General features: G+C 40.2%; 1 protein-coding gene across 1 annotated transcript in view; it reads right to left on the reverse strand.

The window, feature by feature from the left end:
* Nucleotides 1-275: 275 nt before the first annotated feature.
* drc3 (dynein regulatory complex subunit 3) overlaps nt 276-19,805 on the reverse strand; it is a 50,083-nt gene continuing 30,553 nt past the window's right edge. Inside the window, exons 9-13 of the mRNA XM_072269470.1 lie at nt 18,392-18,523; nt 11,653-11,723; nt 5,732-5,855; nt 2,582-2,713; nt 276-721 (exon numbers count right to left, since the gene is read on the reverse strand). Coding sequence (XP_072125571.1) covers nt 614-721; nt 2,582-2,713; nt 5,732-5,855; nt 11,653-11,723; nt 18,392-18,523 — 567 coding nt within the window. The 3' untranslated portion in view covers nt 276-613. The remainder of the gene's footprint in view (nt 722-2,581; nt 2,714-5,731; nt 5,856-11,652; nt 11,724-18,391; nt 18,524-19,805) is intronic.

Here is a 19,805-nt window from a genome sequence, read left to right on the forward strand (position 1 = left end):
CTCATGTGGCAGCAAGAGACAATTCCTCAGGAATTTAAAATTGCATCCATCATCCACCTGTATAACAGAAAGCAAAACCGACGGTCCTGCGACAACTGTCAGGGAGTATCCTTGCTGTCTATCGCAGCAAGATCTTTGCCAGTGTTCTCAACCACCTCACATCTTGACTAGGGACCACACACACACACACACACACAGTCATGTATAATTTTGAAAAATAAGTTGGTAAGGTCACTGAAAGGAAGTAACTGCACTTTCTTTAAAAGAATGGTTTTATTAAAAAAGATGTAGCGTGCTTATTTATTACATTCTAATTGAACCTTTAAAGTAAACCAGACACGTTTTGTAAAACAAGTTTTCAGGAAATAATCCAGTACTGGCTGACTAATTGGAGGGGCACCTGTAATAAATTTGCTTTGCATCATTAGGTTGTAGAGATTGATCTTGCGACACAATGGTTGCAAACAATCAGAGGCAATAATGGATGTTGAGAAGCTATCTAGCTGTAGAAACACACTTAAATCACAATATTTCTGATTAAATGATCTGAGGTGATCTGAGAAAATTGAAAGAATACAACTCTCACAAAAATACAAACCACTCTTCCTTCACTTTACACATCTTGAAGCTCAAGGAAATCTAGTTCATCCCGCCAGTGATTGACGTAAACATTAATTTCCAGAACTCGTTTACGATTGCGGGCTATTTCATCCATGTGCAGCTGCCAAACAAGAAGTATGTTACTACATTGCAAATTCAAATATCACTGTTGTTTTCTGAGGTACAATGCTCAAACAACGAGTAATACTTCCAATCATCTCTAGATTACAGTACTTATAATACCTAATACAATGGAAATGCTATGTAAATAGTTGTTATACCGTATTGTTTAGGGAATAATGGCGAGAAAAGAAGTCTGTACATGTTCAGTACAGACACAACCATCATAGCTCTTCTGGGAATGCTGATGCTGCCTCGGCATCAGCCGATCCCGATTTTCCCGTGATCTTTAAGTTCTTGAGGCTGTAGCGCTTTGCATAGCCAGCCAGCCATCCCTTACTAGCTTTAAACTCCTTCCTCTCCTCCACAACAAAAGTAGCGACCGAACGAGACGCGAGGCGAACAATGCTCAAACAACGAGAGCTGGAGAGAGAACTTTCGGGTTTTCCCGTCCGCGTTGGTTGAATCCGCGCATGTGGAACCTGTGGATAAGGAGGGCCAACTGTATATTCCTCCCACCTAATTTTCTTTAACCTGTTTGAGAAGGTAGGCCAAGTGATCCTCAGCGGTTTTGCGTTACTAGCCTTGTATCTTTTAACATTTCTAGAAGGTTACAGGGGGAAGAAGACTAAACATCTTGAGATTTGATGGAGCATCTCCTCAATTTGGTATGTGCCATGTACTACCAAAATTGTTATAAATTAGTAAGAGATACCCAATTATTTATAATTGCCCCGATTTTCTCATTTTCCTGCCCCTTTATTCCCACCATGGTAAGCAAACGTTCCTAGCTCAGACTAGAAATTAACTGGCCATGGAAGAAAAACAGCAGGACAGAATTGGAGAATGTCAAGTACACTCACTGTGGAATCTGAGTTTAAGCCCTCACATCCTGTCAGAAAGCAGACTAATACAGTGCTATAATGGGCACCTTAGCTCTAAGACATGAAGGTAACAAATTTGGCAATTTCTAGTTTTGCTTCATTGAACTCTTCTCTCATCTGTTTGAACATTTGAGTTGCCCTTTGGCCCCAGATCAGTTTTTTCCCTTCTTTTCCCTATCCTCAATTTTCTTTTAACCCTTGAAACTAATGGACTGCACATTTGGTTACAGATGCTGTATGTTTTTTTTCCACCAGCACACCCAACATACAGCTCGAGTGGAAGGACTATTCAGGTATATGAGGTGTCATAACCCGATCTGATTTTATCCTCACCTGAGATAAGTTCCTCTACCAAGGCTCTACCAAGATAGTTTTTAAGAGAATGAGTGTTTTGCTGTTCCTTGTCCAGTGAAGCCCTGGAATAAGTATTTCCCCCATAAACCTGCTGATACTACATTAACCAGCTATAATTATCATCAAAAAGTTTTTGCATTAAATTTGCACCATGGAATCTTCTGCTTGAATAAAGAACTATGGGAGTGCTACCTGTCATATATGTACTGTCTGAAGTTCAGACAAACTAAATTGAGAAATGGGATTTAACAAATTCCACACACTATTCTGAAGAGAAGCAGAGTTGTAGTTCCATGCCAATATCCATTCCTCAATTAACAGGTTCTCAAATACATCTGATCAAGTACCATATTGCCGTGGGATCTAACAATATGGAAACCGGTTTTATATATTTACAGAAGTAACTAAAAGAGAATTTCATTTTAGAAGTCTATAGATTGTGAAAGGAATTTGTTAAAATGCATATTTCTGTATATTTTGCTGATTTGTCATAGGAATTACTGTAAATGAAACAAATTACATTAAGCTTTCATTACCACTCACTATCCTCAGTGTTTTCTGTTCATCTGAATTTAACTCTAGAAAAATAACTTGCAGAACTAAAGTATTTTATCCATCCTTACCTTCTCAATCATGTCTCTGAGCCAGGCATTTGCCTTTGTAACCATTTTGTCTTCTTGGTTGTCAATCTTAAGCAGATGCAAGTCATGTGATGCATTAATTGTATTCATAACTGTATCTTTATCAATAAACAGCTACATAAAAAAAAATCAAAATGTGTTGAGAAAGCATCTTTGCCAAGTTCAACTAAACTTGCATTTTTAAACATCAAGTCCCAATAGGTGTTTTCTGGAAATTGGTATATTCTATTTAGTTTGCCATTGGCTATGGGATTAAAGAGAGGATAGTTGGGTTCATTATAAATTGTTAACCTGCACAGGAACCAATAATAATCTGAACAATACTTATCATGGTAATTCATTCAAAATCAAGGCACGTGAATAAAATCTTATGTTAGAGCATGTTTTGTGATATTGCTAGTGGTGAAGCAATCTGTTTCATATCAACAGTTATCCATAAAGAAAGTGAGTGTTACTGATGTTTCAAAGGCATATATACCACATGCAAATTATTTACAGTGCCTTGAACCTCAACTCTTTGTTAGTAGTGAGGAGATGATGGTGTTGAGTATTATAACCAGGGACTTTGATCAATTTAACTGAGAATTTTTATTTGTGTATTACATGTTCCTTTTTCAACAACAGGGCCCCAAAACAAGGAAAATTGCAAAGCATGTAAAATTAAAACTCAAAAACTGAAATGCCAGCAGTTCAAAAGTATTCATCCCTCTTTGCTCAGTACCTAGCTGAACCACCTCTCGCAGCTATTACAGCTGGTAGTCTTTTTGGATAAGTCTCTATTAACCTGGCATGTGTTCTCCTGACTTCCCCTTCCTCAAGTCCACAATCAATTCCTTGGTCTTGCTGACGTTGAGTACAAGGTTGTTGTTACAACTCCACTCAACCAGCTGATCCATCTCATTCCTGAGATTCTGCTAACAGTGGTGTCATCTGCGAATTTATAGATAGCATTTGAACTGTGCCTAGCCATACAGTCATGAGTATAGAAAGAGTAGAGTGGTAGGCTAAGCATGCATCCTTGAGATGCATTTGTGCTGATTGTCAGCAAGGAATGTTATTACCAATCCACACTGACTCATATCATGATAAGGAAGTCAAGAATCCCGTTGCAGGGGCCCAGATTTGGAAGCTTATTAATTTGTAGTGAAGGGATGATGGTGTTGAATGCTGAATGGTAATTACTAAACAGCAGCCTTGTTTAGGTATTGCTGTTGCACAGGTCTTCCCAGGTCGCGTGAAGAGCCAGTGAGATTGCTTCTGCTGTGAACCTGTTGAGGCAATAGGCAAAATGTAGTAGTTCCAGGTCCTTGCTCAGACAGGAATCAATTCAAGCCATTACAAGCCTTTCAAAAGCATGCCATCACATTGCTACAGGGTAATAGGCATTGAGGCAGTATACTCTGCTCTTCTTGGGCGATTCAGAAATAGCTTTTTCCCTCTGCCGTATTTCTGAATGGTCCACAAACCCTTGAACTATCTTGTTATTTCTTTCCCATGTGCTATTAATTGTTGTCATTTTATGTCTTTGTACCATACGGCTGCAAACCAACAAATCTCACATCAAACAAGTCAGTGATAATAAACCTGATTCTGATGCTTACCATGTGACTGGCAATTAATTTGATCACATAATTACCAGTGACTAACCAGCCATCCTTGTAATGGCCAACATTTTACACCCAATCCCTCCTCCTCTCTAATTAAACAGTATTTGAATGGTCACCCAATCTTTACCTTTTACTAATCTTCAGTAGGGCTCAACTGGCTAACCTTACTCAAAAGCTTCTGAAAGCCCTGGAATCTGAATTAAGATCATAGGTAGTAGTTACAGCTGCAATATTGTGTTGTTGCTCAGTGGGAACGTGTGTGTAATTAGGACAACAATGGACAATAGGGTGGATGGACTTGAATATATAACAGTACAGGAATAGAGTAAAAGTGTTTACTTATAGATCCTGTGATATTACATCTGACTGATTCGGAGAGAATGAGGCTGGATTTGAAAAGCTGAAAAGTTACAAAGCACACATTTCTCTGCAAGGTGTTCAAATTGTTCAACATGAACCTCCCTTCACCCTTTTTCATCTAATGTAGTCAGCAAACACTTCTCTTATCACCGTGACAGTTCCTTTAGATTTCCTTACAGAGCATCTATTGCCATTAGCCTCAACTTACTACTAATAATAGTTTTGCAAACAGGAGGAATTCTGCAGATGCTGGAAGTTCAAGCAACACACATCAAAGTTGCTGGTGAACGCAGCAGGCCAGGCAGCGTCTCTAGGAAGAGGTAGAGTCGACATTTCGGGCCGAGACCCTTCGTCAGGACACTTTGATGTGTGTTACACTAATAATAGTTTACACATTCTCACTGTTCTATAGAAAGAAGCTTCTCCTGGTTTCCCCTAGTAAATTGATTAATATGATTGGAGTCACTATTTAATGTTCAGAGTCACAGACAAGTTCAGAAACAAGTCCTTTGACTGATCAAGTCAACGTTGGCCATAAAGAACTAATTTATACCAATCCCACATAAATCCTATTTCCTATTCTTCCCACGTTCTCATCAACCCATCTTGGGTTGTACCACTTACCTGCACACCAAGGACAATTTACAGTAGTGAATTAACCCACCAATTTGTGGACTCTTGTGTTAGAGTGATGCTATGGAAAGGGGGGGGGGGGTATAAGATGGTGCACTCTTTTTTTAAAGTTTTATTGAGATGCAGTACAGAGTGGGTCCTCTGGCACTTCGAGCTTTGCTGGCCATCAGTCTCCCAGTTTTATCCTAGCCTAATCATGGGACAATTTATAAAGACCAATTAACATACCAACCAGTTCAACTTGTGGGAGGAAACCAGAGCATCCAAGGGAACCCACACAGTCACAAGGAGAATGTACAACCTCCTGAACTGAACCCGGTCACTGGTACTGTAAAGTGTGTGCTAACCACTGTGCCGCACTTTTAAGTGTATTCACACATCATAAGAGGCATGTAAATATAAGTCACCCATATTCAAGGGAATGGAAGAGAGAACATCAAACATTGAATTTTATGATTAATATTTAGTAACAAAAGCTGTACAAAATAGAACTTTTGCTTTTTTTCAGAAATAAACATGAAAGTACTCTTACAGCTCGAAGTTCTTCTGGCATTTCCTCATCCCCATCACTCTTTCCCATCTTGTCGTAACTGCTCATAGCAATTTCTAACATGTTCTCATGGTTACGGTTTTCCATGTCCCGGCACTGGGCTATTGTAGGTTATGTTAAAGTTGCAAATACAATAAATTATTATTTAATTCAAAAAACAGTGTTACATTTTTTTTCCTAAATGAATTGATTTTTAGTGGTGTGGTCTTGGGCAACAGATCTTAATTGTCACAAATAGGTGACAGTGCCATCTTCAAACTGATCATGAAGGAAGCACGTATCCAATGGATAAGAGTATAGTTGACGTTTAGGACCAAAACCCTTCAGCAGCTCAAAACATCAACTATGCTCTTTTCTATTGATGCTGCCTGGCCTGCTGAATTCCTCCAGCAGTTTGTGTGTGTGTTGTAGATTTGTACTCTTGCTTTAATGAAATAGAACTTTATTTATTCAGGTTCAATATAGCAGGCTTCTGCTACAAGATGGGGATCTATGATTCGTGTATGTTTTAATCTTCTGGAAGAATCCTGGTACTCCACTTATCAACTGATGACCTGCTTTCAATCTTCACAATCTGATCTCTTTTACATTGCAAATGATGATTGCTTCACAGGGTAACCCTAAGCTTCCTGCTACCTGCGACTATAACTTTCTGTTCCACTCCCACTCTGACCTTTCTGTCTGTGACTTCCTGCACTGTTACAATGTAACCTGAGGAAAAGCACCTCACCTTCAATCTGGACACACTGTAAGCTTGCTTCTAGACTGTTCTGATTTCTACAATTTAAGGCAGCTCAATTTATCTGTATTGAAAATGGCCACTCCATCTGGGATATTGGATTATCCTTCTTCCATTAGATCACCCAATAATGCCATAGCTTTTATGTTTCTTCTCTCCCTCTAATTGACCCCATTTAAGGTGAAGGGTTACTGACCCATGGAGGTGGATTGTCCTGTCATTTGACAATGAGAATGCAGGATTTGGGCAAAATGAATCCAAGATTTCATGAACCATGATCAGTGATGAGGACATTTGCGGATATTGCTGGAGTTATGGAGACGTTGAGAAGGTTGGAACTTTATTGAGGCATTGGAGAAAGGGAACGAGCTTTGAGAATGAAAGGACATGGGGTTGGTGAAAATATTGAGAGTTCATAGAAACCTTAAAATTCAAAGCAAATTTATTATCAAGGGACTTGTAGATCACCATGTACAACCCTGAGATTCATTTTCTTGTGGGCCTGCACAGTAAATTCAAGAAACACAACAGAATCAACGAAAGACCACACCTACAGTGCAGACAAACAACCAACCTGCAACCTTAGGGGGAATTCTTTTAGCCAGAGGGAGGTCAGTAAATGCCAGAGTAAGTGGTTGAGGCTAGTATAGGAATAGTAAAGGTGTAGAGGGATGTGGACAAATGGGAGTAGCTTAGATGGGGATCTTATTCAGCAAGGGCTCAGCCTGTCTAAGCTGTAACTCTCTGACTATGCTCTGAATAGTGGAAAAAGCTTGGACTGATTGGCCAATTTCCTTCTCCACCACGGCCAGGAGCAGGAGTCAGAGGGCATCACTGCCTGGTATGGAGGTTCCAAGGCACAGGATTGAAGGAGGCTGCAGAAGGATGTAGACATAGGCAGATTTGGCACAGCCCAGTCCACTCCACCACTGAAGACCCTCCCCATCCAGGACATGTCCCCTTCTTATTACAACCAGCAGGGAGTATGTACAGAAGTCTGAAGACCGATGTTCAATATTTTAGAAATGGCTTCTTCCTCTCTGCCATCAGATCTTTGGTCCATGAACACTAGCTTACTACTCTTTTTTGCACTATTACTGTAACCCATAGTAATTTGTATTGCACTGTACTGTCTCAACCCAATGCATTTCATGATATGTCATTGATACTAAATCTGATTCTGATTGTGGAGAACCATCTCTAGCCAGGGAGTCGAGTAGATGGGGGAGAATTAGAGCTGTGTATATTGATTAAAAATAAGGGACCCACCTTGTTCTCAGTACTCTGGTCTGAATAAAGATTTTTTTTTAAAACCAATGTAGATGACTTTATTTACAGCTGAACCCCATGCAGCCCTGGTCTCACATTATCAGATGTTTGCCTATCCAATCCAACCCCCCACCCCCCACCGACCCGCCGCCCAGCACTCCTACCTCCTGTGTGATTAAATACTGTAATGTTCGTCCTCTCTTTCACCAAAGGGGTCCCAGGCCTGAACTGTGCTTCTCCCTGCATTGAAGTTGCCTGATGTGATGAGTGTTTCCAACACTTTCTAACAGTATTTCAGATTTCCAGCACAGGCTGATTATTTTTAAAATTTTCTGATTACACATACTTTACTGTACTGCTTCAGCACTTTGTAATAAAAGCTGCATTAAACAGAATGGCTTTAAACAGCAGGCACACAGAAAAATAAATGCATTTATACTTTTTATTTTGGGTAAAGATAAAACTTGCATGGAACCAAAATGATGTTGGATTCAAATGCTCTTAAATTGAATGAGTTTTAACATAGTTGTATTGGGAAAAAAAAAACAAAAATATGTTCCCAAGCTGTAATTCAATCAGAACTAAATATGACACTCCTCAGAGAATAGCATTCAGCCAAATACACTGCTGAATTAAAATGACTTAATATAAGCTGGATATCTAATAGTTATAGAGAGTTTTGGAGGTGGTTATTACATACCTAAATTTTAAAGTGGTGTAATGCTGATTCAGATGACAAGGGCAGAATTAAAGTTAATTAAAAGCTCAAAGTTAACTGAACTGAAGAATGTCAAAAGATGAAAAGGGCTTTTGTTTTGGACTAGTGGCCCAATGGCAATGCAGCTAAATGAAAACCACCACTGATAACAATGAAAGCAATTGTCAAAGCTTTGTCAAAGGCACGTTGTGCCTTATGAGCCTGATTGAATTTTTTGAGGATGTGACTAAAAACATTGAGGAAGGTAGAGCCATAGATGTAGTGTATATGGATTTCAGCAAGGCATTTGATAAGGTACCCCACGCAAGGCTTATTGAGGAAGTAAGGAGGCATGGGATCCAAGGGGACATTGCTTGTGGATCCAGAACTGGCTTGCCCACAGAAGGCAAAGGGTGGTTGTAGACAGGTCATATTCTGCATGGAGGCCAGTGACCAGTGGCATGCCTCAGGATCTGTTCTGGGACCACTACTCTTCGTGATTTTTATAAATGACCTGGATGAGGAAGTGGAGGGATGGGTTAGTAAATTTGCTGATGACACAAAGGTGTTGTTGATAGTTTGGAGGGCTGTCAGAGGTTACAGCAGAACATCGATAGGATGCAAAACTGGGCTGAGAAGTGGCAGATAGAGTCCAACCCAGATAAGTGTGAGGTGGTTCATTTTGGTACATCAAATATGATGGCAGGATATAGCATTAATGGTAAGACTCTTGGCAGTGTGGAGGATCAGAGGGATCTTGGGGTCCTAGTCCGTAGGACACTCAAAGCTGCTACACAGGTTGACTCTGTGGTTAAGAAAGCATCGGTGCATTGGCCTTCATCAGTCGTGGGATTGAGTTTAGGAGCAGAGAGGTAATGTTATAGCTATAGAGAACCCTGGTCAGACCCCACTTGGAGTACTGTGCTCAGTTCTGGTCACCTCACTACAGGAAGGATGTGGAAACCATAGAAAGGGTGCAATGAAGATTTACAAGGATGTTGCTTGGATTGGGAAGCATGCCTTATGAGAATAGGTTGAGTGAACTCAGCCTTTTTTCCTTGGAGTGACGAGCGATGAGAGGTGACCTGATAAGAGGTGTACAAGACCTCATGAGCAGGTGAGAAGTAGAAACCACAGAGTGAGAGGGAGGTCTCAGAACTACTGTTGAAGAGAGAGAGAAAACTTCTTCACAGTGGGCATACTATGGACTCATTTTCAAGGACTCTACAACTCATGTTCTCAGCAACAAGTATACCCCTTTGGATATTGCTGGGGGGGGAGGGGGAAATGACCTATCAGGGAGCAGCTGTCTGGCCAGTGCCTCTGAGTTTCGGCAGGAAAGGCTAAAGTCAGGGAGAACGACAGCGATAGGAGACTTGATAGTTAGATTGCTCAAACTTTCGGTATAGCCTCCCCCCTTCACCATTCCCCATTCACATTTCCCTCTCTCACCTTATCTCCTTAACTGCTCATCACCTCCCTCTGGTGCTCCTCCCCCTTTTCTTTCTTCTACAGCCTTCTGTTCTCTCCTATCAGCTTCCCCCTTCTCTAGCCCTGTATCTCTTTCACCAATCAAACTTCTCAGTTCTCTACTTCACCCTCCCCCCTTCCTGGTTTCACCCATCACCTTGTGTTTCTCCCGCCCTCCCCTCACCTTCTTACTCTGACTCCTCATCATTTTTCCTCCAGTCCTGATGAAGGGTCTCGGCTCAAAAGTCAACTGTACTCTTTTCCATAGATGCTGTCTGGCCTGCCAAGTTCCTCCAGCATGTAGTGTGTATTGAAAGGAAATTACAGGCTAGTTAGCCTGACTTCAGCGGTTGGGAAGATGTTGGAGTCTATTATTAAGGATGAAATTTTGGGATACTTGGAGGCACATGATAGAATGACATCTGACATCTGTTGGAATTCTTTGAGGAAATAACAGGCAGGATAGACAAAGAAGAATCACTGGATGTTGCGAATTTGGATTTTCAGAAGGCCTTTGACAAGGTGCTACACATGAGGCTGCTTAACAATATAAGGTATTACAGAAAGGATACTAGCATGAATAGAAGATTGGCTGATACAAAGAGTATTGACCCCTGATGCAAAGAGTATTATGGTCTCCACCCGATCACAGACACTTTCTTTGTTTTCTTCTACATTGCCACGTAAAACATGTAATTTCTAATATTCCCTGTTCTGATCGAAGGTTGCCAACTTGAATCAGTAATTTTTTTGTCGTCTTCATATCGCAAGTTGATTAAACTGCTAGCTGTTCCTGATGTGTCTGCTCTTAGCTCACACAACACTGGATGAAAGCTAGGACTTCATCTAGCTACACGGTGTGGTACCATAAGGGGTGGGAAGTTCAAGGGGGATATTAGAGGAAGGTTTTTTACTGAGAGAGAGGTTGGTGCGTGGAATGCACTGCCTGAGTCAGTGGTGGAGGCAGATGCACAAGTGAAATTTAAGAGACTGCTAGGCAGGTATATGGAGGAATTTAAGGTGGGGGGGTTATATGGGAGGTAGGGTTTAAGGGTCGGCACAACATTGTGGGCCGAAGGACCTGTACTATGCTGCACTATTCTATGTTCTAAGATGATGACAGGCATTAATCATGTGGATAGTCAGAGGCTTTTTTCCAGGGCTGAAATGGCTAACACAAGAGGGCACAGTTTTAAGGTGCTTGGAAGTAGGTACAGAGGAGATGTCAGGAGTAAGTTTTATTTTATACACAGAGAGTGGTGAGTGTGTGGAATGGGCTGCCGGCGACAGTGGTGGAGGCAGATACGATACGGTCTTTTAAGAGACTCCTGAATAGGTACATGGAGCTTAGAAAAATAGAGGGCTATGGGTAGCCCTAGGTAATTTCTAAGGTGAGGACATGTTCGGCAGAGCTTTGTGGGCCGAAGAGCCTGTATTGTGCTGTAGTTCTTCTATGTTTCTATGTAAGCACTTCTTTAGCATTAAAGGTTGCAAGATGATCATTTTGTGAGATTCAGATAACTCATGCAGTAGATGGGATAACGGATAAATATCCTAAAGCTTTACTGCAATATCATTTGTGCATCGATAGAGTGTTCCCTGAAGTAATTAAATGAAGTGGATGCAGTCCATGATAGGTCACCTACGTTTGGTTTTATAGGATCAATAAACTTCTCTGATTTCCCCAGGTTAAAGCACTGAGAATGAAATGTTCATATAAAAGGATATAAAGCCTGGACATTTTCAATATAAGTTGTAACCATTTCTGAAATATTTCGTTCAAATTCTCTGCTTGCTTCCTGAAAAACCAAATTTAAAAAGTTAAAACCAACAGCATTGACTGACACACAGTCTCACAGCATTGAAATCAGTTCCCAGAAGTAACTTCTATTTCTTTCACCTCCAGGGTTTCAACATTGTGGAACCCCTTCACCTCTTTCAGCCCATTTCTTTATCCTATAATATCCAGCTTTAAAATTAGAGCCTGGTTTAATCTAATTGTTATCTTTGGATCACTCCTGAATTAGGGCAAGAGGTATTGATAGCCAACTTATTCTTAAAAAAAAGCACTAGACAAAAAACATCTCCAAATACAGTGCAAACTTTAAAAGGCTAAACTAAAACTGATGGCCAAAGAACAGGTGTTCCGTAACTTGGAAAAATCTTGTGATTTTCCTGTACCACCTTGTGTACATGATTTCCTCTACAACCTTGGAAGATAAATCCTTGAGGCAATGAAAATGGCATCTTTTTAATGTACCAGAAACTCATTACACCATCTTAAACCACGAACATAATTGCAAAGTGATTTAGCCAAGATTGAGTGTTAACAGTGAAGACATCTGATAAAGTGCAATACAGTTTTGTGGAAAATAAAAGTTCATGGTATAACATGCAATATGTTGGCATGGATACAAAACTGGCTGGTGAAATTGGCAGAATGGGCATTTGTCTGGTTGGCAATATGTAAAGAATGATATGTAACAGGGAACATTGCTAGGGCCTCAACCTTTTACAATTTATAAAATGACATGGATGATGCAACTGGAGGCATCACTATTAAAGCTGCTGATGAAACAAAGAAAGACAGGAATGTAAAATGTGGTGATGATACTACAAAGAGGATATTGATACATTAAGTGTACAGGCAAAGATCTGGAAAATAGAATATAATGTGGAAAAATGTTAAATTACTGTTATTTTCCTTGCTAAAATAGACAAAAGGCATATTTCCTAAATGGAGAGAGTTGCAAAAAATTCTAAAAGGCAGAGGATCAGGAAGTTAGACAGAGAGAGAGAGACAGAGACAGAGAGAAGCAGAATTAGGTCTTTTGGCCAATCGATTCTGTCCCGCCATTTCCTTCTCAACCCCATTCTCCTGCTTTCTCCCCATAACCTTTCACGCCCTGTCTAATCAAGGACCTGTCAACCTCTGCTTTAAATACATCCAATGGCATGGTCTCCACAGCCACCTACAGCAATGAACTCAACACCTCCTTATCTCCATTTCAAATAGATGTCCCTCTATTTTGAAGCTGTGCCCTCTGGTCCTAGACTCCCCCACTATAGGAAACATTCATGCCACATCTGCTCTATGTTTTTCAACATTTGAAAAGTTTCAATGAGAAGCCCCTTCATTCTTCTAAATTCCAGCAAGTAGAGCTCAAGACCCATCAAACGTTCCTCATAAGATAACCTTTTTATTCCCAGAATCATTCTCGTGAATCTCCTCTGAACCCTCTCCAATATCAACACATCCCTTCTTAGCCCAAAACCGCTCACAATACTCCAAATGAGAATTTTCTCACCACCAATTCAACTTGCAAGTTAATATTTAAGTTCCTTTGCACCCTTTTAGAAAATAGTCTACACTTTTGTTCGTTCTACCAAAGTGTATGACCATACACTTCCTGACACTGTATTCCACCTGCCATTTCTCTTTATATATCCAGGTCCTTCTGCAGTCTCCCTGCTTCCTTAACACTACCTACCCCTCCACCTATCTTCGTATCATCTGCAAACTTGGCCACAAGCCATCAATTCTGTCATATAAATCATTAACATATAATGTAAAATGAAGTGGTCCCAACACCAACTGCTGTGGAACACCACTAGTCATGGGCAGCCAACCAGAAGAGGCTCCCTTTATTCCCACTGTTTGCCTCCTGCCAATCAGCCAATCCTCTATCCATGCTAATATCTTAACTTGTTAAGCAACCATGTGTGGCACCTTGTCAAAGGCCTTCTGAAAATCCAAGTGCACAATGTCGACTAATTCTCCTTTCTCTGTCATGCTTGCTATTTCCTCAAAGAGTTCCACAGATTTGTCAAAATTTTCCCTTAAGGAAACAATGTTGACTTTGACCTATTTTATATGTGCCTCCAAATACCCAGAAACCTCATCCTTAACAATCGACTCCAACATCTTCCCAACCACTGAGGTCAGGCTAGCTAGCCTCTTATTTCCATTCTTCCGCCTCCCTACATTCTGGAAGAGTGGAATGACATTTGCAATTTTCCAGTCCTCTGGAACTGTGCCTGAATCTAGCGATTCTTGAAAGATCATTACTGATGCCCTCCCAATCTCTTCAGCTACCTCTTTCAGAACCCTGGGGTGTTGGTCCATCTGGTCCGGGTGACTTACCTACCTTCATACCTTTCAGCTTCCTAAGCACCTTCTCCCTAGTATTGGCAATTGTACTTCTGTCCCCTGAAACTCTTGAAGTTCCGGTATACTGAGTGTTCTGTCCTTCTGGCAATTCACATGTTTTTCTATGTGATTAAGCACACTCAGCTTTTATTTCAATGAGCAGTTTCTGGTTTGTATTCGGGCACTTTCTGTGCAGACAGGAAGTAGTAAGAATAAAAGCACACTGGCTGGCAGGAAGCCAGAGGTGGATCCTGATATGCCTGAGAGTCTGTTGGTTCATCAGTATGTTAAGGAGAATTATTGTGATATGTTAATCATTTTTACTGATGGATCAAAAGATAATTTAACAGGGAATGTTGGTGTGGCTGTTTGTGTGCCTGAATTACAGTAACAATAAAGAAATGTCTTCCTAACTATTTATTAGTATATACTGCTGAGCTGGTTGCCATCATTTTGGGCTTACAGTGGATGGAAGAAATCTATCCTTGCAAAGTTATAATTTGCACAGATTCTTTTTTTTTTGGTTTTGATTAGTCTTAAAACAGGTTGTTCTAGCAGTAGGTCTGATTTTCTGATTTACTGCTGGACGCTCTTCAAACTTTATTTGATATTTTAAGTATTGGTTTCCATGTCCTCTTCTTATGGGTCCCTGCACATAGAGGTGTTGAGGGGAATGAGCAGGTTGATTGTTCGGTCAAAAAAAGCTGTTAAAAGTTCAACTGTCGATATGGACCTTCCACTCAGCAATTCAGAAGCTAAGGGCTAAGAATTAATGGAATACGGCAAGACCTGTGGGATAATTGGCGCAAGAGGAGAAACCTTTACAGAATACATAAAACGGTGGGATTGATGGCAGAAGGGGGTAAAACAAGAAGGGAAGCAATTATATGGACTTGACTTAGAATTGGGCATAATATACTTAATTATTCCTTGTATGTTGTTGGAAAACATCACTCTGTTGTGTAGGTGTTGGCATCATTATGAAACAGTTGAACACATTCTTTTACAAAGTGAAGCATACAAGGTTGAAAGAAAGCAGATGCAGGCTGCAATACTAGCTTTGGGGGTTGACAGTTTTCATTTAAACACTTTAAGTTATGAAAGTAACTTTAATTTAATTCACAACATTGTCTCCATTATTTAAAAACTATAGGGCTTTATGGGGTAATTTAGCTTTCAGTTGATAAAGAACTAGTAGGAGGTTTATTTCCCAATTCTCTACCCATCATCGTGGTGGAGGGCCAGGACCGGGAGCAGGACCAGGGGTTTATGTTACGAAAGAAAGAAGTTTCTATCTAAAGCCATCCTGTTGCTTCCCCAACAGAAGCATTGTTTGTAAGTTGATGTTATATTGTTTAGAAGTTCATCTAAAGGTATCAATATGATTTTGCTGAAGAATGTAATCTGAGTTTATTAGACACTAACCTAGGCGCTAATGGTTTACACACATTATTTACAGTACCTGTAGTACTTGCTTGCTGGAATCTTATAATACTTACCTACGGGAAACTTAAGTTCTTACTTAACTGTGCATATTTATTCATGTGAATAGCTATTCTGTATTTTGATGTTTTTCAGTTTCACTCCTTGTTCACTATGCCATGCCATTGAGTATACAATAAGCCCATGGAGCTAGGATGCTATACCCTGACCCTGCCTCTTATGTCATTTTTGAATGGAGTTTGGCTGACTGTCTAGCTGATGTCACAGCATCTCAGCAAGGGCAGTACACTGCTAGTGTCTTCCACAGTGAAGATGGATGTAGAAGTTATTTAGTTTATCCACCATTTCTTTGTCCCCCTCTGGCATCATTTTCCAGTGGTCTGATATCTACTCTCACCTCTATTTTACTCTTTATATATCTAAAAAAAACTTAGGGTATCCTTTTTGATATTATTGGTGAGTTTGCCTTCATACTTCATATTTTCCCTCCTTATGGTTTTTTAGTTGCTTTCTGTTGGTTTTTTTTTAAACTTCCCAAATCTCTAACCTCCCATTAATTTTTTGCTCTATTAAATGTGCCCTCTCTTTTGCTTTTATTTTGACTTCCCTTGACAGCCATGGTTGTATCATCCTGGCTTTAGAATACTACTTCTTTGAGGTGTACCTACCCTGTGCCTTCTGTATTTCTCCCAGAAATTCTAGCCATTGCTGTTCTGCTGTCATCTCTGGTAGTGTCCACTTTCAATCAACTTTGGCCAGCTCCTCTCTAATGCCTCTATAATTCCTTTAACTGCACTGGAATCCTGATACATCTGACTTCTCCCTCTCAAGTTGCAAGGTAAATTCTATCATATTATGATCACTGTTTCCTAAGGGTTCCTTTACCTTAAGCTCCCTAATGAAATCTGGTTCATTACACAACACCCAATCCAGTATAACCTTTCTCCTAGTGGGCTCAACCATAAACTGCTCTAAGAAGCCATCCCATAGGCATTCCACAAATTCCCTCTCATGGGATCCAGCACCACTCTGATTTTCCCAAACTATGCGCATATTTTAGATTATGAAGACACGCAGTCCTCTTTTATTGTCATTTAGTAACGCATGCATTAAGAAATGATACAATATTTCCTCCGGTATAATATCACAAAACACAGGACAGACCAAGACTGAAAAAACTAACAAAACCACATAATTATAACATATAGTTACAACAGTACAACAATACCATAACTTGATGAAGAAGTCCATGAGCACAGTAAAAAGCACATACTGAAATCACCCATGACTATCTTAACATTGTCCTCTTGATGCATGTTTTCTATCTCCTGTTGTAATTTGTAGTCCACATTCTGGCTACTGAGGCCTGTATATAACGCCCATCAGGGTCTTTTTGTCCTTGCAGTTCTTTAACTCTACCCACAAGGATTCTATATCTTCTGATCCAATGTCACTTCTTTCTAAGGATTTGATTTTTTTTTTAAACCAAAACAGCCAGGACCTCATTCTTTTTCCTAGCTATGTCATTGGTGCCAATATGTATCAAGACTTCTGGTTGCTCACCCTCCCTCTTTAGAATGCCATGGACCCAAGGTATCCCTGACCCAAGCACCGGGAAGGCGACGTACAATCCCAGTATCCCTTTCCTATCTAGTTCTCATGCAAGGTTCATAAATTATATCCAGGTACTGAGAAACACTAACAATGTTATTGTTTGCTGCTAGGAAAATTGAATACAAAAGAGAGATCATGCTTCAGTTATATAGTTCATTGATGACACCACACTATCTCCTTACTGATGGAAGGATGTGTATGCTTTGGAAGCAGTTGAAAGGTTTTCTGTATTGGTATCCAGAAAAGATATCACAAATATTGGAGGGGCTAAGCTTGCATCTGCTAGGGTTTGTAAAAATGAGAGTTGGTTTGAATGACACACAAACTATAGTGGGTGATATCTTGATAGTAAAGGTGGGAAGGATATTCTCTCTTGTGGGCATATCTAGAACCGGGGTGGTCACACTGTCCAAAAATAAGAGGTTCATCTATTTAAGTAAGAGATATGGTAAAATGTTGTATCAGAAAGTAATGAGCTTTTGGAACCCTATTACTCAAAAAGTGGTGAATGCAGAATTTTTGTTTTTTTTTAAGGTAAATGTGGATAGATATTTGATAAAGGTTACCAGAAGAGCTGAGAATGTGAAATTGATGCTATTATCAGATTAGGTTTATTGCATAGCAGGGCAGGTTTGAGGAGCCTAGTGACCTATTCCCACATTTGCGTACATATGAGAAATTTGTTTTCAGCAATGGCAATGTGCAGTGCTGAAAATAAATGGTCAGGCATTAATTTGCTATCATATTTGGCAATTGTTTTATAAACTCCACAACAAATTCTAGATTGTAGTATATTTGACTGATCCTGAGCTGAAGAGGGAAAAATAAATGAGAAATCCAGTTCTTCATTGTTTTCCTAGAGTTGTGGCATCAAAATTCACTTATGTGTGTGTTAGAAGTGTCTCCACACAATTGGCTGACTGAGTTTTGCTCAGTCTGCTTATGTTGATGCTTGAAGAAAACACACACACTAATCTGGTACAGGAGTCCAACTAGTACCTATGGTGCTGAGGAACACAACAACCAATCGGCACTAAGGAGTTTTAAATTGTTGTTATCCATCTTCCACCTAACTACAAACCTTCTCCCCCTCTGCATTGGCTTATAAAATCTGAAATTTATTTTTCTTGTTCTGACCCAAAACATTAATTCTGCTTCATTCCCCACATATGCTGTTTGGTTTGCTGAGTGTTGATCTCATTTTTAAATTCCTGTAGATTAGTTATACCTTTTTGGCAATGAAAATTTATCACTTCTTACCTCCAGTTGGTCAACTAATTGCATTTCCAGGTTCATCAGACTGTTCCACAGTTTATCAATCTTCACTCTAAACTGTTGGATCTTATTCTCCATGAGGAAGCTGTCAGTGATACGTTGTAATTCATTCAACTGCTACAGGGAACAAATAATCCAAAAGGTAACCACTGACTGCTAAATGCAATAGCTATTAATTTACCTTCAATAACTTTTATAGCTTCTTTAACACAGCAAAAATGTCTCAACATATACCACTGGAGCATTTTCAAACAAAATAATTGAGGCAAGCTGATATTAAGGAAAGAGACTGAAAGTTTAATCAAGAAAGCATGCTCTAAGTGGTATTTTTTGTTATTTGTTCAAGGGCTGTGGGCTTTGAAGGCTGAACAAGCATTTAACTGCTCATCATTGGTTATGTAGAACAGTCCATGTTCAAAGGCTTCCCTGGTCATACTCCCCATTGATATCCTGAAATAGGAAGAACAGTCAGAGGTCGTGGTACATAATGGTACCAACGACATAGGTAGGAAGAGGGAGGAGGTCCTGAAAACAGACTACAGGGAGTTAGGAAGGAAGTTAAGAAGCAGGACCACAAAGGTAGTAATCTCAGGATTACTGCCTGTGCCACGTGACAGTGAGTATAGGAAGAGAATGAGGTGGAGGATAAATGCGTGGCTGAGGGATTGGAGCAGAGGGCAGGGATTCAGATTTCTGGATCATTGAGACTTCTTTTGGGGCAGGTGTGACCTGTACAAAAAGGACGGGTTACACTTGAGTCCCAAGGGGACCAATATCCTGGCAGGGAGGTTTGCAAAGGCTACTGGGGAGAGTTTAAACTAGAATTGCTGGGGGTGGGAACCAAACTGAAGTGGTGGAGGAAGAGGTGGTTAGCTCACAAATAGAGAAAGCTTGGAGACAGTGTGAGAGGGAGGATAGGCAGGTGATAGAGAAGGGATGCACTCAGACTGATGGTTGGAGATGTGTCTATTTTAATGCAAGGAGTATTATGAACAAAGCAGATGAGCTTAGAGCATGGATCAGTACTTGGAGCCATGACGTTGTGGCCATTACTAAGACTTAGATGGCTGAAGGGCAGGAATTGTTACTTCAAGTCCCAGGCTTTAGATGTTTCAGAAAGGACAGGGAGGTAGACAAAAGAAGTGGGGGCATGGCACTGTTGATCATAGATAGTAACACGGCTGCGGAAAAGGAGCAAGTTATGGAGGGATTGTCTACGGAGTCTCTGTGGGTGGAAGTTAGGAACAGGAAGGGATCAATAACTCTACTGGGTGGTTTTTTTTTATATAGACCACCCAATAGCAACAGGGATATCGAGGAGCAGATAGTGAGACAGATTCTGGAAAGGTGTAATAATAACAGGGTTGTCGTGGTGGGAGATTTTAATTTCCCAAATATC

Source organism: Mobula birostris, chromosome 9 (assembly GCF_030028105.1).
Source record: "Mobula birostris isolate sMobBir1 chromosome 9, sMobBir1.hap1, whole genome shotgun sequence".
NCBI lineage: Eukaryota > Metazoa > Chordata > Chondrichthyes > Myliobatiformes > Myliobatidae > Mobula > Mobula birostris.